This window comes from Camarhynchus parvulus, chromosome 2 (genome assembly GCF_901933205.1).
Source record: "Camarhynchus parvulus chromosome 2, STF_HiC, whole genome shotgun sequence".
Lineage (NCBI taxonomy): Eukaryota > Metazoa > Chordata > Aves > Passeriformes > Thraupidae > Camarhynchus > Camarhynchus parvulus.
Genome location: NC_044572.1, coordinates 50419549 through 50441856, shown reverse-complemented (window position 1 = coordinate 50441856; position 22308 = coordinate 50419549). Strand labels below are relative to the sequence as shown.

The window sequence follows — 22308 nt, the reverse complement described above, 5'->3', positions numbered from 1 at the left end:
ATTTTCTTCTTCTTTCTTCTCTTTCTCTGTCTTTTTTTTAACTTTATCATTTCTTATGAAGTTTTTCTCCATTGCAGCAGTAGCCTCTGACAACAGTCACTGCCTGCAGGTGTACATACTTCATGTGATGGCTTAGGTCTTTTTCCTACTAGTGATGATAGATGAGTGGCTAAGGAGGAGAAAAATTATATATTTACACTGCAATTATAGGAATTATATGGTTTACTGTCTGAGCAGCATTCTGCACTATGGTAATTATCATGATATTAAATATCTGAGTGCCATCATAGAAAGAACACAAGTCATTACTACAGTCTACATATGATAACTCTTAAACATAATTGCTGTGTAATCTTCAGGTGATTGAATTATCATTCAGACCCATGCTGACAGTACAGCCATGCCTAAAAAAAAAATCTGCTTAATCAAAGATTACTGCAGCTTTTTTTTTTGATTGAATTATTTTAAAAACATGGAAATTCAGGGACAGATTCTGGAAAAAATATGGCCTTTTTACTCAGCTATGTTAAAGTGTGTAAAATAAATTTTTTTCAAAGAATGAGTACACCTATGGAACTGTAACAATGATGTAGGAACAGAAGGGATACTTGCCTTGTTGTGGACGTCTTGTGAATCCACAGTCCTGATCAGCTCTGCATCAGACCCCTGACTATTAAGCCAACTTTTTCAGATGTTACAAAGTGATACCTGCTGGCCTTAGGGGAAAATTTATATATCCCATACAGAAGTTTCTGTAACCATCAGAAAGTAAATTTAAGAAATTTTATGAAAGACAGACTCAGACATTGCATGTGGAGTCATCTTTTTATGATGTATATTTAGTATGAAGGTTACTTAAGGTGTAATATCCATCAATTTTCTTTCATTTATAACACTTGTGCCAGGCAGTTGTATGTAGATTCAAAAGAGCAGGATCTCTATAGCAAATTTACTGTACTTAAGGGTGAGATTTTTGTGATACAAGGGTGACTTTCATACTGCATTTTTTTCTATAAACAGATTTCATGTTTTTCTAAAAGTTGCTTTTGTTTTTTTTTTCCCATAAACTATATACAAAAATCTCAAGAATTAATTTCTCAGATCTCTTGACAGCTTGCAAGGCAAACAAAACCAACTGGTTCATACAATCTTTGTTACATTATTTTTCTAACAATTTACTTTGTTTCTTAAAAAAAAGGAATCATTCCAGAAGTAATGGATTTACTTGAGCCATGATAACCACACTTCTGAAATTCAATTTGTTCCTTCTGAATACTTCTGCATCTATGCCCAAGTAAATGTGCCCTCTTTCATGCTGGTAACTTCTAAATGGATTTATTACACAACAAATACAACATACCATTTTGATATTTAACTTAGAGCTGACTCCCATGGTTGGAATTTGTCATTTGGAAGAACCAGATCAGGCTGAGACTTCTACTCGTACTTAAAGCTTAATGCATATTTATTATTGAAATTTGGAATTTAAGAGGTGTTTTATAAAGAAAAGTGATATTTCTAATATATATTGCTGAATTCTGACAAAAATTAGATGTATGGTGATAATTATGGGATATCACAGTAATTTCTAAGGCTCATATTTTATGTACCGAATAAAATTCTTCACAATTTAGTTGGCATAAACAATAAGGGGATCACAGTTTATGACTTCTTCAGAAGTCTTTGCAGATTTAGGAAGATTTGACCATATAAATTCAAATTGAAATATATAGTTAGGTATAGTGTTTTAATGGAGTTTTGAAACAGGCTTCTGTGTTAATTACACAACAGAAAAGTGTTTGTCTCTGTGTTTCTTGAGAGGGGGTGGAAGTTTTAAATTAAATCCCACAATAATAACAAAACAAGTTAGGAATTTTAAAAAGTTGCAAGGAATCACTGAAGAGCAGACCACAGAAGAAGGCAAAAAATCAGATGTGGTTGAAGAATAGATGATAAAATGCCATCCTTCTTTTCATTCAGAGCATGAATGAATATGGTGTGTCAATCAGGAGTATAAATGCTTTTGAAAAACAGGAAGAATTTTACTTAACAACTATTCAAATTGTAAGCTGTCAACAGTGAGGATGAAATGTTCATACAAATAGCTTCTAAGACACTGGTGATTTGATTATTAGCAACTTACAAAGGGGATTTCTTAAATATGTGTACATTTTTATAGATAAATATCTGTTTGAAATCTTTTACATAACTCACCTTAAGTAACAAGATTCAATATTCAGTTAAAATGCATCTGTTGAATGGATCCAGTTCTGCAGCTATTTTTACTGGGATCTAGCATCCAGAAAATTGTGGAAAATTTGTGTTCATTCTTTAAAGTAGAGATTGCATTATGAAAATAAGACAAAATTTTGTAGTGTTATTTTGAAATATATATATATATGAATATTGGAATGACCTTAAACATTTGCATCCCTCCGTTTCCATATATTTTGAACAAAACCAAACATGAAAAAAAATTGTTTCAAATGACAGAGTTGTTTTTTTTCCTCCTCAAAATTAGTTGAGATCACAACTTACTTGTCATTTCATTAAATATACAAGGCTTGTGTCTGTTTTATATAAAGTCTAAAATTGCCAGGCAGTTACTCTGGGCTCATGTTTTATTGTTTACAGTCCTTGCAGATACCTATAGTGAATTTTAAAGACATATCAAATTATTTATTAATGACCACTCAGATGTTTACCTTTCATTTTGAGCTAATATTAGGTAAATGCACATGGCAGCAACTGTATTTGAGAGAAACTGAAAGTCATTGAGTACAGTTGTAGCATTTTTCCTCCCAAATCCGATTTGTTTCTATTTTTACTTTATGTGGATTAAATTTATATTCTGCCTGCTTCTTACTTTTTATGGTAATAAATTGTGGACAAAAGGAAATGTATTTACAATGTGTTCACATTTGCACATTTTTTATTCTGTTAAGGTACAATCTGCATATGGCATGTCTGTTTTTCCAGTGGCCATAGGAATATATAATCACTTGTCAATGATTTTATTTTCTTTTTCCTTTAGGGGCTGATGTTATCAATTTTGATGGCCATGTAGTGTTACCATACAGATTCAGGAACAAGAAAATGAAAACACTGAAAGATGTCATCTCTCTGAAATTTAAGACCTCTGAAAGTGAAGGTGTAATCTTCCACGGAGAAGGACAGCAAGGAGATTATATCACCTTGGAACTGAAGAAAGCCAAACTTGTTCTAAATTTAAATTTAGGTATGTTTTGATTGTTTAGTTTTGTAGTAGTTTTTTAGCTCTCCCACAGAAATTTTAGGTCTCTTTCCCAAAGTAATTTGGTAAGCTGCATCATTTAATCAGACACTTTGTTGAAAATGTTGCTAATTCCTTTCCTGTATGTTGGGGGAGTGTGCACGTGTGTTTAGTTCCATCCTGTCCCTTTTATTCTTTGCAAGATTCTCTGAAAAGAAGATCATTCAGGAAAGCAAGATCAGCAGTATATTGTCATTACTGCAAACAAAAAGGAAAAAAATAGCTTGCCAGAATTATATTTGGTCTCAGCTGCGGCTTTATGTGAGAGGACACTGTTGTCACTTCTGGAGGAATAAAGGTCACACTTAGGAACCTTGCAGAAAAAAAATAATATCAGTCTACTAAGCTACAGGCCACATGAAGTTGGAGTTCAGCAGCTTTCCTAGAGTCTGAGGAGGGCTAGGAAAGGAAAAGAAATAGATTGTTTAATCAGGCAATCTTATGATGAAATCCTGTACATACTACTGTAGTTCCAGTTCTCCCAGTAGAGGACTACAGGCTCATAAGTGACTGGGTTTATAAAGTACATTTATTATGAAAAAGACCCACATTTATCTGGTGTGAGGTATTTTTCCATTCAAACAAAAGAACCTTAGAAAAAGATTTCATGCAATTTTCCTTAGTTCTCTTACAGACACATGAAGAGTAAATTGTTCCATTTGTTATTTACATTGAATAATGCTTATTTCCACTAGCATTTTCTACTGTTCTTTTTCTAACAATCAACATGAACAGATGATGAGGTAACTACCTATTTTTAAGAATTTTAATTGCAGTAGTAACCCTTTCATTTCCTGTTCCTCTACAATCTTCAGCACAGACTGTCTTTATAAGCTACTATAAATTCTGTATATGTGTTTGGTGAGGATGCTCTTAAATCATTAGGCTGATAAATGGGACTGGGCCCTGTGACACACACTCAATAAACAGATGTAATGCTTTATGGTGTTATTATTCCGCTGTCTGAGTATTGTCTTTGCATCGGACACAGTAGAAAAGCATGCCCATCTTGTCTGGTGAGATCCAGTGACTTCCTTTCAAACACCAAGAACTAGGGAAGGATGGGGAGACAGAAGTGGGTTTAGGTTTCACTTTGCACTGCATTTGAGTTTGCATTGAAGAAACTGAGGCTCAATGACACGCATGCAATTCTATTTTATTTTTTAACCAACAGGACCATTGGCCTTCAGCATAAAGGCAGGTTGGTCATTTGTAGGGAAGTAATGTCTTAAGCCATAGAAATGGGATTTGCCAGAATGTGTTTTCAGCAAGCACAAACTTTAGTGTCTCAGTTGCAGGCATTCTTAAGGGTAAGAAATTCTCAGCCTCAGAAATGCTTTAAGTCCTCATGTATTCAGAACTTGGAAGATTGCATTGAGTTATTGAGCAGTGCAGCAATTTTTTACACTTACTGCTGAATTAGTCATTTGCTGCTTCAGTTGGGATCCATGCTATCAACCTTTGCTGGCTTAGCTATGTCAGTCAGATGGCAATGAGATGTGATCTCTGACTAACACAGCTACACTGGCAAAACCCCCTGGATAACACAGCGGAGAATTGCAAAACTGTACTCTTGCTAGTAGTTTGACTTCCAGAATAGGAAGATTGCTTCAGGACAACATACCAAAATAAGCTGTATTAGCAGAAGATGGTTTTTGCTGTTGTTCAGTCTGCACTGAACCTTTTCCCCTCTGCTTGCTGGTATAATGATACTGGTAAAGGCCACATAGAACTCAAGAGTGAGATTTTGGCTGTTTTTGCCAAAGTCTTATCAGGCTCCATGTCCTCCCCAACGTTCATAAATCAGTACAGTTCCAATGCAGCTCAGGACCTGGCCCAGAGGTGACAGCTTTTCTTTTCTGTGGAGTAGGAGCAAAAGCAGAAAACCCTTGGTAAAAACATCTTTACAACTGGAAATTGGAATTGCTTTTTAGGTTAATTAACAAATAACTGCTGCTATGAATTGATACATAGATTTAGACAATTCAGTGACCAGATGCTTGATGTTTTGTATTAGTGGCATCAGCTCTCCACTGGGCAGATCCTAACTTCACAGCACACTGACTTCCTCCAGTTAATTGCACGTCTAGTATGATTCAGGTGAAACATTGACAAAGAAAGAGGAAAATGTTTACCTAATTGTATGAGGTGAGAAATGCTATTGTTTCTGTCCTCAGGCAGCAACCAGCTTGGCTCTATTTTTGGCCACACATCTGTGACAACAGGCAGCCTCTTGGATGATCACCACTGGCACTCCATCATCATAGAGCGCCATGGGAGGAACATCAATCTCACCCTCGACAGACACATGCAGCACTTCAGAACAAATGGAGAATTTGATTATCTGGACCTGGACTATGAGGTAGACAGTGAAACTTCTTTCTTCTCGTTCAAATTGCTTTGATAAAGTCCAATAAGAAAGCTAACATAGTTTGTTTTCTTAATTTTTCATACATTTGTTTTGATTACTTATTCCTTTACATTTCCTGAAACTTCATTTCCAACAGTGTTCTCTTTTAATTGTAAATTATGTTTCTCTTAATTAGCCTACCAAGTCCCATCTGGTGTAACAATCATGAGCCCTTTGTTTTAAAGTGGAGATGTGTGTTATTCAGCAAGAAAGGCATACATGATTTTAAAAATCTCTAAAAGCAGCTGCTGTAAGCAGGAAGCGTATTTTAAAAAGTATGGCGCAATCTGTTGTTTCACTCAGGTGATAATTTTGCTCTTGAATCAGAAAGCCTTAATCTGAAGAGTTAGTATTTATTTTTTAGCAAAGGAAGCAGGTTAGAACATTTTTATTAATACAGAGCTTGATCTGTCCTGTTTTAGGTAGGTAGATACTTCCTTGTATTCTCACAAATATGGCACCAGTAACTTCATTTGTGAAAGAAGCAATGAGGAGTTAGAAAAGTTTTAAGAAAACTTGTTTAATCAATCAGGTTAATGCACAAAAGTGCTGGTAGTAATTAAATGTGGATTTATTGTTTGATTACACTACAGCTTCAGCTATCATGAACTTGTTCAGCTCCTCTAATCTGTACATGAAGTTCAACACATTAGTTATTGCAATCTTTGTATAATATTGTCTTACACTCTTAACTGTTTCTGATAAGAATTAATTTGGTTGACTGCACCAGATATGTAATTTCCACCCTTACAACTTTTTAAGATGTAAGATTGAATATAAATGATGTCATGGAAAAAAGTTTGAATTAACTTCTGTTTTTTATTTTTACCAACTGTGTTTTTTTATTTTACCAACTTGTGGGTTTTTTTTCTTTTGACCAAGAATATATGAAATGTCCGAAAAAAGTAATTATAATTGTAAATGGTTCTGAGTCAAATATTTGATTATATTCCAAAAAATGTTTATGAATACATTATTTACTGGTAGCTCTAATAAGAAAATAACAGGCAAATTTTCCTGTACCCCTATCAATTATTGAGCACTGAAGATCTGAACGGAGCTACTTAAAACTCATATAAATAGATTTTATTAAAGGCTTTTAAGTGAATGAGAAAAAGGCTGAATGCCATAAGCCACGGTTGTGCAATTTGTGCATGTGTATGTATGTATATATATATATAAAAAACAAACATTTTGCATAGAAAATGTGTATCCCCAGTAAGAGCTGATTTCAGTGCACTCACCTTCCCATCCTCTCTGCATAAAGAGACCTCACTGGCAGTTCTCAAAGACACATTTCATTTTCCATACACATGGATCTCCTTTTGTTTAATTGAACTTCTTTGAGTGTGCGTGTGTATATATGTCTGTAGTTCATATGAACTCAAGAGAATTAATCTCCTTCCTTTCCTCACTGTAATCTCACTGATTTTGGAGCTAGACACCACAGACTAAATTTAAAGGTGTTGTCTTTGGGATTAACAGGGAATAAAGTCAAAAGAATCAAAATTATTTTTCATAGACAAAATAGTTTCTAGGTTAATCTCTTTCAGAAGAGTTAGATAAGAACAAAAAAAAGGAAAAAACATTAGTTCTGATTGCATTTTCGAGGTCCAAAAATAGTCTTGTTAGTTGCTCTTAACTCATTGTCACATTATACGTTTTTTGCTTTTTCTTATTTTCTTCAAAATTTTCTTTTTATTTAATTGTTATATTTCATTTAATCCAAACACATGCATAAAATACTTGACAACTATTAAAATATTACAGTTCCATTCTCCATATGAAGAGCTGTATCTTCTCTAAAGTCGTGTCATGTCAATTTACAATACCTGAGGATGTCCCCACAAGACTTGTGACTACATCCTCAAAAGCTGGTGTGTGTGGTTTATAAAGGTTTTAGATTTCAGCTGTATAGTTTTAGCTTTTTGCATATGCCAAGTGGAAGCTTCCTCTTTGAGATAGAAACTGATATCTCACATGCATTTGAAACTGAAAATGTCAGCCTAGAGCTCTGTTTTCCTTCTGTTGGTAATAACAAATGGAATGGACAATGAATAATGGTTAAAAGCTTCTTTCTGCCAAATCTTAGCAGTAGACTACAAATTGATATTTTTCTGAACATTTGTGAGGCAGGAAAGCAAGTTGTCATTACTATTTACGCTATCATCTAATGGATATAATTACCTAACACTGATTGCAGGGACTAATCTCATGAGACCCTTATTCTTGGCATTTGAGCTGCAAAATATTAATGAAAACATGTAACATTATACACTTCTAATCATTTCCATAAAGACCATTATGTGGCAGAGACCTGTATCATCTCTATGGAGTGACAGAGATGTCACTCATTGAAGATAAACACTTTTAGTTTGTAAATATTTGGGTTTCTAAGTTTTTAGCACTATAGATTATGGATAACCCAGAATCAATTACCCAGGATAATGAAGTTCAGCTGTAAGACAAAAACCAATTCCTATTTGAGTTTGATGACTGACTCCTTGCAGAGGTTGTCTTGATCTTCTGTAAGGAGATAATTTGACCTGATAAATCAAGGGGAAACTCCTCATTGACTATAACTACATGACAAAAGCATGTTCTTGGTAGTGAAAGGTCCTTCTGTCTATCAGGGGATTGCATCTTTAGCAGTGTGATTCTGTAAATTCTTCTGGGTGAAGCAGACATATAAGCATTACAGGGGAATTACACGCCACATTGGAGCCCACCACTGCTGGGCTGTAGTCTGAGCTCTGGCACACAGTTAGAGCTGAGTGAATGATTTGAATCAGATTATCTGGCTAATTTCATGTCTACTTTTTTTAGAAAAATACTGCGATGGAAATTTGTCCCAGTGTCCTTGTTTGAAATGCCTATTTTCCAATATCAATCAGAACTGTTCACATGTGATGTGTGTCTATTCACTGTTTGGACAATTGGAATAATACTTCGGTTTGGCTACCATAAATAATTAAAATTAATTACAATTCTTTTTTCTACTTTTGCAGTATTTATTTTGATACATCCTTTTTCTGTAAAGAGTGCTGCCAGCTCTCTACTTTGCCATGGTTGAGTGTTCAAAGAAAGCAATGTGTACACAAAATTCTTTAAAAGTCTTTGCCTTCCAGTAACTATCTACCATTTTTCTGTTTCATTTGAAGATAACCTTTGGAGGCATGCCTTTTTCTGGCAAGCCAAGTTCTAACAGTAGGAAAAATTTCAAAGGCTGCATGGAGAGCATCAACTACAATGGCAATAATATCACTGACCTTGCCAGGAGGAAGAAATTGGAACCTTCAAATGTGGTAAGATCATAATTTCATGGTCATCTACCCTTCTGCTTCTCCTTTTAAAGAAGAATAGAATGTTTTTGGGGTTGCGTAGCTGATATACTGCAATAATATAAAACACAAAGCAAGTTTTACCACAAATCCAAAGATCTTATTGTATGTACATTTGTGACTTAAAAAGAATATTATCATGTATGAACATTTTATTTCTGGAGTCTTGTTTCATCTTTCAAAAATTAACCTTTAGTGTAAGCCAGATAGTTTTGTTGTTGTTTTTTTAAAGAAAATCAACTGAAGCAGTGAGTGCTTTTTCCCTTTCTTCCCAAATTATAGTAGTCCAAAACCAGTGCAGACAAGATTTATTGTTAAATGAATTGCAGCTTTCTTGCGGCTTTTAAATCCTGGTAATATTCCATCCCTGCTGAGCTAGTTGGATTGCTTTAGTGCAAAAGTCTTTGGATGAGAATGCTTCTACAGTCTTTTTTGATCCGTTTGAAAAACCTCAAGATATTATACTTGAAAATCATTATTTGCTTATTAACATTACAGAGGTTATTAGGTTTTACTCTATTTTTGCAGCAGCTTAAGTGTTCATAGCTGCTTTCATATGCAGAGTTGTGGCTTTATGGGCAGGGCGATTAAGAAAGAATGTACTTTAATTTCTCTGGTTTTTAAGTTCTAAGTGTTTCTGAAAATGCTTGCCGGCATATAAAGGCATGTAGGTAAGAAATAAATCTATTATTGCCATGAGTTTGAGATGGTTTGAATAACTTCTCAAGGCTTTTTTCTGTGCAAGCTTACACACTTCACAAATTCTTGCTAACAGTATGGAGGTTTACACAATTTCACTGTCCTTTATGTAATAAATTGTTAAGATATGCTTATGTCTTGATGATACCATGCAAAGGATTGATTATCCCTGGATAGTAAAACTGAAGCTTCATGTCATTGTATGACTAAATGGTCAAGGAAATCCAAAGGATAATCATGAGTGTGTGATGTTTGCCTGTCCAAACTCAGTAATACAGCCTGACATCTACAACCTTTTCACACATAAATTTCATCAGCATTGTCAAAGGCAAAGAATACAATATATATTCCTTTAATTAAGATTCCAGTTTTAAAATTTTTTCAACCCAATCCAATGAACTCCTAAAACTTTAACCTTTTTTTAATATTTTTTTTCATAATTACAAGAGATTTCCTTTCTGCAGGGCATTTTCAGCTTTAATGTAAGCATGATTATGAAAGATGAATGCCTGAATTTAAAAAGAATCTTTGTGCAGGAGCAATTTTTCCATTTTGTGCAATCAAGTCCACTGCAAGTTAGTAGGACATATTCTTAAATCCTCTTCCTGAACAGAAATGTTTCTTAAGAAGTTCCTATAGTGCAAATCCTGTCCTTTAAAATCCTAGCATCTCAAAAGTGTGACATAGCTAGCAGGCATGTAAAGTTCCTGAAAAATTGTATTTTGGATTGGTTCTCTCTTCGTTTTGTTCTTTACTTTTAAAATTCTGTTACCCATAACATGAAAATAAAATCCACACAAACAGCTCTGGCAGTATTAGTGCCACATCAAGAGGTGATATGCCAGTTTAATTTGATGCTTCTGTTGATTTCCAATTCTGAGAATGACTAGAAAAATAGAAGTGACCTTTGTTTTCAGTAGAAGTACTTAAATTGCTTCAGCTCTTTAAAGGCAAAATCAATTTTACTCTAACTAAATCAACATGGATTTTTATGTTTTTTACAGAAACATTTTTCTCCTAGTTTTTAGCCTGATTTAGCAAGAGAAATAGACTTTCTTGAACCTATTGTTGTTGTTAAGCATGTTTATGATGATGGCACTCCAGCAGGGATCCACGCAATCCAACAGTGATCAAAGCTCCATTGTAGGAGATTCTGTACAAGCACATAACAGGAGACACACCTTCCCCTTAAAAGGCATGACACACACAGTATAATGTGGCTGAATAAAAGCAAAGTAATCAGTCTGGTCATGCGAAGTATTACAAAGAAAGGATAAATTCAGAGAAAAGAAGGATTTTAAAGGGGTGTGAAATGAAAATAATATTCCTAGATGAAGGCAGTTGAATTTCAGAAGTTACACATGTAAAGGGACTTGACAAATTGATTATAAAAAAATGAGAAGGCCCAGAAAATCAGAGATGATAAGAAGATGATGATCTTTATTTTTCTCTGAACAAAATTAATTTTTAAAAAAATTGTGTCTCATATACATACATGTTATGAACAAAAAAGCACCATCAAGCACCTTTTGCTTTGTTGAAGAGTAAGGATAAAAAGACAAATTAAAACTATTTTAAATTTAAATAACGTTTAATGATGACTTTAGTAATATATTTGATTTAGATTCAGAAGGTAAAGGGGAAAATTATTTTGATTCTTTTGTGATATGTAAGATGGCTTTAGTGTATAGTGAATTGCCCATACTATATGATCCATCCTGATTTAACAGGTAGTATAGTCTTAATAAACTTATTACCTGTCTTCTGGGAGTTACCTCTTCTACCAATAGCTCTTTTAATTGGGAAATGTATTTACTGTAGTATTTTACACAAGGGATTATGTTTGAATGTGGATAGGCAAAATTGATTCATAAGTAAACATGAATCTAGTTTGCCATATAGATGGCATAAGATCATGGTGCACAGCTCAAGCTACACAAATTAAATTGTTTCTACCTTTCCCCTGCCAATGTAGTATGAAAAAGTCTCTCTAATAAAACCAAGAGTTTCAATATAAATGCACAGTATATATTTGACTTCCAGATGTCATTGCCCAGAAAACTATTCAGCAAGTCACTCTGAATCTACAGAAAATGATCTCATTCTCTTTGAAAAATGAAGAGGCTATTACAGAGACAAGCTGCAGATTAACTCGAAACTTTGACCTAGAACTAGTGAGCGATCTACATAAGATGGGCTGTACTTAAAAGAGGAGTCATCTTGTGAACTACAGTCATAGAAGGGATCAATAATCCAGTTCATATTAATCTAAATAGCTCAGTAGGGAAAATGTTAACCAGCAGGGAAATTAGAATTATGTGTTACTTTCTCAAGAAATGTTTAATGCAGCTAGGCTTTTCATGGGAAATGCATTCACTGATGTGAAAAAGGATTTGAATGCATTCCATGCCATTAACATTAATAGGTGTTTTGCTTGCAAGTATCCAAAACATCAGGATGACAGGAGAGTGTCAATTGGATATAAAAGCCTTCTTGTAACAAGGAAATTGTTAGTTCCTCTTGGTTACAAGGCAGCAAAAGGAACTCTTAAAAAGTCTAACAGAATGTTCTCTGAGCACTTCTTAATCGAGATCTGTGACTGAACCATGAGATGTGTCTCAAAACATGATGCACCTTCTGCGTCTATGCAGGACAGCCTTAACTCTGTAAGAGAAGTTGTGTCTATGCACAAGGTGACAATTACACTGAGAATGACAGCCAAGGCTTACAGAGAGTATTTTAGACATTCTCCACCTTTTTTCTACTGTGTGTAAAATTTGTGGTTTAAGCAAAAGAATTCTGTAGCAAACTTGGAAAGTTTTAGATTAAAACTACTCAAACAAATGAGTTAACTATTTTGATTTCATGTCTCGCCAGTTAAAAGTGTAAAATTAAAAATCTCCAGGCAACTTTTAAACCTCACCGCCCCAAAGAAAACAAAACAAAAAAAAAAAGCAAAGCAAAACCACAAAAAAACATCCCAGAATTGACAAGCAGCTTAGCAGGGAAATCTTTACTCTTTACTCATAAAGTAGCTGTAATTTCTTTCTCTTATCACATAGTTATCTAAAAGTTATCTTTAGTTGTGTCAACTAGTTTTCTCCTAGTTCCTTGGATTTCCTTTTTTTTTTAATCCATGGAACTTGGGCAAAGGAAAAGAATGTGACTTGTAATGCTGAGATTTTATCATAAAATTTAAGAACAAATCTAGGAGATCACTTTAAATGAATCTCTGATTCCAGATTACTGGAAATATCAATGTTCCTTAATTGATCATGGAGGCTGCCAACTTGATAGTATATTTACTACTAATTCTACTGGCCTTTAGAGGTAGACTCGGTACAATTTCTGCTGTTCTGCAGAAAAAAGAAGTTTCTATGCAAAATAATCAAAGTATTTATCCTAGTGGTCAAGAAAATATTATTTTTATTCATTTGGGTTTTTTTACATGGAAATCCATTATAGGAAGCTGAGTCTGCCAGACCAGTTTTATCTTGCTATTATACACATAAGCTGTTCTCTGATGTGATGGTCTTTTAAAAAGTGATGGGTTTGGACACTGGAAAATGAGTGCTAAAGCTTGCTTTTTGATGTCATCCATCATCTCCAATTGAATATAATTTCTTCTTAAAAAAATTTACTGAGGTCTTTCCTGCCACACATTTTCAGACACAAAATTCCTATCTTGCTTCCAAATTCTCTACTTTCCTTCAAGATGAACTGTCAGATGCATTTATACACTATGAATACAGAAATGTGACATAAAAGTCTAGATCAGGAAGTCAGTAATATGGAATTTAAAAATAATTATGCAAAAGAGATGGTGACTGACTTCTACTGGGATTCTGAACACATCTAAGGTAGAACGCATCTCTAAACATCTATGTACCTCCAAAAGTGTTGTTCAAGTCTTATTTTTATTTTAAATGCAAAAATAAATATCAGAGGAATTGCTATCTGGATTTTAGTAATAATTTCTGTACTGGATCAGATAAAATTATTTCTTCCCAAATAGAACAAAAATTGCCACATAATTTCCACCTGCAACAGTGCATGAGAAAACCTAACCATACGACAGGATCCACTTTGCCACATACTATAGGAATTCTTCAGCGGAGGAAGTTTTCCTGTTATATTAGCAATTATGCAGTAATAAATTAATTCTGGACAGAGATTATTACAAAGCACGATTTTTAAGGAAGAAAAAAAGTAGTAATACCCTACAAATATTACCAAATGGTTATATCCTACCAATTTGGTCTTTTGTTGTGAGAAATTACATGAGAACCAGAGAGAAAAATTCATGTCTCTAATTCTGGTCTTGTTTACAGATACATTGTAGATCAACAGTTGACTGGATCTTTTTTTTCAATTTCCTGAAGAATAATATTTTACAGAGTAGAAACTGCAGTTTCTTTTACAGACAAAATCATTTATTATCCAAAAATATCAGTGTTGTCCATGATCAGCTACTCCAAATCCTTCTGCTTCATAAATTGAAATATTAGCATATGTAGTATCATGTAGTTGAAAACATAACAGAGAGGCTGACTGTTCAGATATTATACATCATTATTTTGGAACATCATGTATTGTATTGATTGACACATTGATATCAGGGTATTTGGAAATCTGCACTCGTTTTTTATGCTGTTCTGTTATAGGTTTCTATGGGGACCACTGACAAGCCCAAGTTTATCTCTGATTAATTTCTTTATCTGTTAACTAGAAATAATAATGCTTATATCTAAGCTTGAGAGACTACAACTCTTCAGGGCCAAATTCCTGTTATTTTGTGTATGTACAGTACACTACAAAATATAATGGGGTCACTGCTAGAAAAAAGTCCAGAAAAATCAGCAACTATTATAGTAGCAACAATAAAGGTAACATTAATAGTGCATCTTTAGATGCAATGTGCATTGATCACAGTGGTCTCTAGGTTGAATGAAATCTAGAATACCTTTCTAGAGGTAGCTATGAATTTAGTGGAATCTCACCATTTTGCTTTTTCTTTTTTTTTTTTCTTTTTTGTGTTTTACTTAGGGAAATTTAAGTTTTTCTTGTGTGGAGCCACACACAGTGCCTGTCTTTTTCAATGCCACCAGTTACCTTGAGGTTCCTGGTCGTCCAAGCCAAGATGTGTTTTCAGTCAGTTTCCTCTTCCGGACCTGGAACCCAAATGGACTTCTTCTCTTCAGCCACTTCTCAGATGACCTGGGGAATGTTGAGATTGACATAAATGAGGGCAAAGTCAGTATCCATATCAACGTCTCCCAAGTGAAGAAGAACCGGATAGACATCTCATCAGGTAAATGCGTTTTTTTTTTTTTTTTTTAATTTGGTATCATTTTGGTTTGTATTGATTAAAATCATTATGTATCTAAAGATTGGAACAATTTTTTTACAAAATTTAAGATTTATATTGCAACTATTTTAAATTCTTTACTCTTTCATTGACTAAGAGGTACAAGAACAGTAGAAATAGTTGTTGGATAAAAAAAAAAAATATATGAATGATCCTATTCTGTCAAGAAATCACTCTTTATCTATAAGGCAGCATTTTTTCTTTTTTCTTCCTTCCTTCTGTGTTGCAGTTTTCTCTGTGAAAATATTTGTTGTCAAAATGGGTGTGTACTCCCTTTCTAGGTGTAGTCAAATAATTAGATTGCTCCTAATATTTTCCAGTAACTAAGGAATCTCATAAAAAAAAGAAATCCATTCATAACATAATTATTTGTATGGATTTTTTAGATCTGCATAGCTATCCTGCAAAAACAGATTTATTTCAATGTTTCATTGTTATTTTGTTGCAACAGGCATTTCGTGCCTGTGAAATTAATTTTGTGTATGTGAACATAGAAGAGGAAAATATGACATCTGCCAGGTAAGACTGCAGAAAGAATGCTGTTGTTGTACAGTAAATATCACAGCAAACTACTTTTTCCCTTCTTCTGCAGGGAATTAACAGATGTCATGATAAAAACCTACTGGGTTTTCTAGAAGTCAAAATGGTCTCCCTTTGGCACAAACATTTCTGAGTGTTGTGGTCCTATTGGTAAAAGGTGCACAGTTTTTCATTGGCTATTTTCAACCGCTGACAAAGGGGATTTTTGCATAGTCAGTTGTGCAGCCTGCTGCATGTGTAGGGTATGAATAATTCTATAGGGAATTAATAGAATTTACTGGGAGGAATGCAGCCTGGCTGTCACAAAACATTAGACCGACTAAAACCGCAGCCTTAATGCAAATCTGTTTTGGGTTTCATATCTGCTGTATTTATTCCTGTCATCTGTAATAGCATATTTTTCCAGAAGCAAGTTAAAGTCTCTTAGTATTTCCTGTACATGTTTCTCATAATTTGCAAACTTGCTTACATTAGCAGCTTTAATGTCAGTTTTCGAGTTGACATGGGGACATCAGTACTTCATTCTGGGTCACAGTGTAATTCTGGTTATAGACGTAGTGGTTGTACTGACCAGTACTCACGTGAGAGAGCTATAAGTGGATGTGCAGGTGGCAGAACCTTGTTCCTCCACAGCTCTGCAGTTAAGGTGCTTATATGGAACAGAGTTCTGGTTTGTCTGGTTTAATTGTCACGATTTCCCTTGAATACCCTAAAGTTTTATGCACTGACTCAGGGTGCTCTAACTTAGCAGATACAGACTCCAGATAAACAAGAGAGTCTAGAGTCCCAATATTTCAAATTTAGTTAATTCCCACTTTTCTCTCTGGTAGCTAGGCACTGCTAATTTCCTTACCTAACTACTGTTATATGAAGTGCTTCTTGATGACTAGAAGGGATCAGAGAGTAGGAGGAAAAGGTTTTCTTGTTGACTTGACAGAACTTTCATACCTAATTCATGTGTGTATTTTGTTTAAGGAGGGAAAGGCAGCTACAACTTTATATAGTTTAATGACACTTTGCAAAAGTAAAAATGAAATAATTATGCATAGAAGTACAGTGAATGAACAGGTACAATACTCTAAAATGATCAGATAAAAAGCAGGGATGCAAAACATTTTTCTGTGTAAATACAGTGATCATGAGAGGTTACATAGCATGCTGTGGGAAAACATTTCGATAATAGTAGGTAATTCATTGGAATCATAAAGTAGACACTGCTTTGCTTTTAAAATCAGAGAAATGGAGAGGTGCCATCAAGCAGTCTGTTCTTAGCAGTTTTCTTTGTCTCCCTTCCCTACTGTCTGTTGAGTTTTTGTCAGAGATCATTTTTCCATGGTGTTAGCAGATCCCAGCTAGAGTCTCATGTCATGTTATCCTTTGGTCTTCAAAAAGGCACTTAATTGTTCCTTAATTTATTTAACTGCATGTCCTACCTGCTGGAGATTTCACTGTGTTCAATTTTCATTAAATTCTCTGTCTCTTGATCAATTTTATTCATCTTTATTGGCAGGATAAGTCACCCCACTGCTTTATTCTTGGAAGATGTAAAAGAAAAATAATGTTGGTATAATTATTAAAATGGTCTTCTGTGTCTGAAGCTTCTTCTCTCATTGTTTGGGGTTGAAACTTATCTTTAGTATGAGACATTCCTACTGTCTGTCATGCTTTAGTTACCTCTCTCGTTCTGTTGTTACTGGTTTTTTAAAGAAACCAGAGTTTATATTTGCATCATAAATTTCTAGAAAATTTTCTATAGATCACTTCTGGTTTTGGAAAAATACTTCTTTGGTTAGGTTAGATACTGTTTACCTTGCTGCTCCTTTCATGCCTTCAGTCACTTTCAAGCCATAACCTCAACTCTACATGTCTGATAATTAAATCTATTCATATTATGAACATTTCATATTTATTTTACATGGGCTGAAAACAACTGGGGATGTATGTATATATTGTTACAGCTAAAAAGCAAGTGACTTTTGTGTTGACCTGGCAAACCAGAATTTCAGGTTTTAATTGACCTGTCTGTAAGTTTTTTAAGCGATGGAATGATTAGTCCATGACCTGTCCTGGGCTTCAGAGAGGTAAATGCTAGAGGCAATAAAGAGCTGGTAAAAAACAGTAATAAATGTTTTACTGTGTTAGTAAAGTGTACTCTGATACCCATAACAAAATGCTGAGTGTAACAGTGTCTTTTACATTAATATGCACATGAACTTTCAGTTTCTATTACACATGAGAAGGACAAAGATGATTAGCCTTTGTAGTTAGACTTACTGCCTGATTTTCTTCCTGAGCAAATTATTTTCTTTTATTCATCATCTTGCAAATTGTACTTTCAAAACAGGTTTCTAAACAGTAAAAAATGCATGCCTTGCCCAGCATTCTGTTAAGCATCCAGTAAGCACTGCTTAGCTGTGAACAGACTGGCAAAACTCTTGTGCAAAGTCAATAACTTTGATTTTGCTTTTTTCTTACATTAATCTCATTAAAATGCTACCACCATTTGATTGATGAGAGTTAGATTAATAAACTTGCTGTTAGTAAGAGGAAAATCAGGCCCACTGAGAGCTGAAATAAAGATTTAATTAGAAGAAATAAGCTACTGACTGTGCAGAATTACACAGGTGAAATACTAAAGCTTGTGTATAAATCAAGAGTTAAACATCCTATTGACTTTTTCTCTGCAAAGTAAACTTTGATTAATATCTTTACAATTGTGTATGCCCCAGCATGGGGATTAATAATAGGAAAGAATCTCAGAAAACAGTCAAGAGATTTATCTTTACTGCCCTGTATAGCTTTGAACTAAATTCTTGGTTTTGTCATTATGAGATTCAGGCAAACTTTCTAGAAATTGACACAAGGGATTGATGGAAGTAATGTTAGGCTGACAAGATGGAAAAAAGGTGTGATCTTGTTTTTGGAACATTTTGAAAGCAGATTTCCATTGTAGTTTTGCATATTAAAGGATTCTGATATTCTGCTGCAGTTTAAAAGTAATTCAGTTTGAATACATACTAAGAGCCAACTCAGTATTTGTAATCTTGCAATTAGAATAAGTTGTTGATGAAGTTGTTTTTATTTATAAGCTTCAACAAGCTAACGTCTTCTTTCTTGAGTACAGAGAAATAAGCAACTGGAAAATGTCATACTCCCAAGTGTCTCTTGGCTATAAAAACTTTTAATGGAACTTTCTCAAAGCCGTATGCAAATGCAGTTCAGTGCAGGGTTAAGCCACAGCCTGTGCCCCAGTTACCTCCTTTTCTTCCACTTAGTTTTATCTACCTGCTTTAGCAACTTAACCCAAATTCCTTCCTAATGAAGCCAAAGTTTTCTGAAGCTTTCAACATGGGAAAAAATGAGTAACATTAAAAAACACAGAGAGTATTACTTTGCTCAAAGAAACAATAGTAACTTTCAAAACAACACTCCAGAGGCATCGTCTAATGGCTTTACAATGCGTTTTTAAAGCAAACCTCAAATCCCTGTTTCAATATAGAATAGAATGTTCTCTGCCTCTTGAGAAAAGGCTGGGTTTTCATGATGGCAGATTCTAAAATAATCTCTTGATTTATCCTGTGTTTATTTTCTCACCCATCTTTTCATAGGCAGTTTTGACCTTTCATATGTAAGCATTGTCTGCTCCAATTAAATATTAGATGGTCTATGAAGATCCCTTGGACTTTACCCTACAGTACAGATGATAAGTCATTGCAAAAAGGACATAATCTCCTTCAGCCTATAAGAAACAGAGAAATTTTCAGTATCCAAAATTTCCTGCCTTTCACTTGAATTCATCTGCTTGAAGCTTCTTTTTTCCTCCTCCAACTCTATTAGTTAACATATTATATTAGCTGCTGCTCAAGACTTCTGTTCTTCCTGTCAAGCATAAACTTATTAAAACTTAGAATATTAATATCTTTTTGTCATATTTATCTGTATTAAATAAATCAGCCTCTCCCTGTGGAATCCCTGGGAAGCTTTCCACCTTTCTGTCTTTCTGCTAGGTCTCAAGTCATCTGAATTGCGGTTCATTTATATTTTAGACCTTGGGTTAAGATAGCATCCTTCAGGTAATAAAATGTCTCTCTCTGACAGATCTAAAGTGGTACTCTTCCAGTGACAACTCCCTGGGGCACTTTATGTGGGAATCAAGAAGTATTTTTGCCTTGGTGGTTAAATGAAGGCTTAAATAGGGAATGTGTATACACAGAGCACAAGTGCACTTCTGGTGGGAAGATAAAATTTCCCACTAGGTCTTTCTCACATTACTGGTAGTAGATTATACACTGAATGTTATTAAGTGGAGGCAGATACCCCTGAGGAACTTGTCAGCATGATCAAGATGAGAGACAGAAATTCTGTCCATGAAAGACAGAATGATGACTTAGCATCAGACAAGTCTGAATATTAGAAACTTAGTTAGCCAGGCTTGTCCCTCTGTTTCTCTCTGTATATTTTTGGCTATTGACCTCAAGCAGTGGATGCTGCTACATGAATAGGCATTTGTGAGTCTGAATTTCACAGAACTGAGACACAGAAATACTTGTAGTAGCTATAGTTATTTTTACAACGCATTTTCCCTGTAGACTGGTTTAGCATCTCCATACAGTAGACCCAAACCAATCAGATCAAGAAATGGAGTTCCTGATTGCAGGCTTGGTTTGTCTAGGAAAACTGATGAGTTTAGTTCAAGAGTTTGTGAATTCTGCTTCATCAGTCACTGATTTTTGCTGGAGAGTTGCCTAAAAAGCACAAAGTATGCATTCTAAAGCATAGATGGTACCTTTTTCAGATATTTCCCTGAGAACAATGGAACTCTCTATTGGTTGCGCTGACATTTTGCAAGGAGGGAAGAACCCAAGAATCAATAAAACAGGGTGTTGTCCTTGATCAGCTTTCTCAATTTATACAGGAGCCTCAAGTCCAGTTTACTTGCTTTGGTCTCGTTTCCTCTGGGCTGTTGAACAGTTAGATGAGACCCTGCTGATCACTATTTTAGCATGAAAGATGAGATAAGGCTTTTTGCAACTATTATTTGAACACTCACTGTGTTGCACTGAATTTCTTTCAGGACAAAACCCCTGAAATAGTGGTTAAACGATAATCCTAACTTGCTGCTAGAAGGAGCATAATTTTTGTGAGTAGATCTGAACAGAACTAGCTGGAAACATACCCTTCTAATTCTTTTTTGCTTCAGTAAGTTTGACAGGAAGTGAACTCAATTTTTGTTGCTTTCCATGTTGCCTTTTCTTACTGCACCTACATCAGCTATTGATAATCTGGTTCTAGTCAAGTCTATTAAAATTTTGGTTTTGACTTTGATGAATGGAAGAAAAGGCCCTTGGCCCTGAATGCTACAGAGGTGTCCAGTATTTTGCAGTTACCTTAAGAACATAGATTTTTACTTTGGTGTATTCTCTGTTTGCATATTTTTGTTGAATGCAAAAGAGCATGAAAAGACTTGTCTCTAAAGATTGGTTTATCAAGCCAAGGATGCTTATTTAAAACCAGCATTACCTCTTGGATCAGAAAGATTGGGTTGTTGGAACAGACATTATAAAATATACTTAAGTTTACATTTTAAACTCTTCCAGTATTTACTTATATTACTGATTGAAGTGAATATGTGGGAGTTTGGGATTTTTTTCCATTATTACTTTCCTGTTTGATTAGAATAATGAAATAAGCAAGAGGATACAATAGAGAGTGGAGCTATAGTTATATTTGTTGTGTTTATGCACAACCCACAACGGTATTTCCAGGACACCACGACGTATTCATATAATATAAAGGGAAATTAAAGGAATGTTTTCTAATATCAGACTGCATATCCTAAATATTGTATTCTTTCCCCCAATATGCTAGTTTGCCATCTCTGCCTCTTCTTCCATACAGGTGATTCTTGGAGAAAGCCCATTTCCAGGTTTCCCATGCCTATGTTGTGTGGGGGGATAGAATGTAAGAAAATAAAGAGAGTGCAGAAGGTAATCTTACCCCTGAGGAGTTGCAGCTGAACTGATTATCAAAGATTAGGAGTAGGCCTGCCCTTAACAGGCCACAGCTGTGTCTAATAAGGATAAATGATATAAAAGAACGGGTTAGTTGGGTGAGGAGAGAGCTGAAGTTTGTTGGTTGTGCTGTGAGGAACTGCCCATAAGACATCACCAAGAGGATATGGAACTTTTGCAATAAGATGACAACAATGTTGACCAAGGTTTGTCGTAGATGGCAGCATAATGGTAACCACACAATATGGTTAGCCAGGTCTTTCAGCAATGACACAAATATATTCCAGCCCAATTTAAACTTCCTAATTGTAGAAAAACATGGATTGCTCTTAATAACAGGGTGTAGGGATTCCTTTAAACTTTTCTGTAGGTGTTAGTATTACTGGACAAATATGATTGGACTCTGTGCTGTCTTAGCTCTTTAGTTTACCTTGTAGCAGATTTAATTTCTCCTGCAAATGAGTGAGAAAAAGTATGGAATCTATTTGAAGTGTGTTTTTCACTTTGCCTCTATTTGAGAGAGAAGTAGTTGACTAAGCATATCTCGTGATAACCCAGCATATGATTAACCATTTCTAATAACTCAAAGATTTACTGCTGCTGCCTATTTGGTTTGGTAGTTATGGTGTTCTGTAAATGGCTGTAAG

The 22308-nt window shown here is 34.7% G+C and overlaps 1 protein-coding gene across 3 annotated transcripts in view; it reads left to right on the top strand.

Moving 5' to 3' along the window:
* Positions 1-22308, top strand: part of CNTNAP2 (contactin associated protein like 2) — a 1021862-nt gene that overhangs the window by 478385 nt on the left and 521169 nt on the right. For all 3 annotated transcript variants that reach the window (XM_030970934.1, XM_030970935.1, XM_030970936.1), the window contains 4 exons: positions 3035-3238; positions 5470-5654; positions 8864-9007; positions 14789-15053. In XM_030970934.1, coding sequence (XP_030826794.1) covers positions 3035-3238; positions 5470-5654; positions 8864-9007; positions 14789-15053 — 798 coding nt within the window. The remainder of the gene's footprint in view (positions 1-3034; positions 3239-5469; positions 5655-8863; positions 9008-14788; positions 15054-22308) is intronic.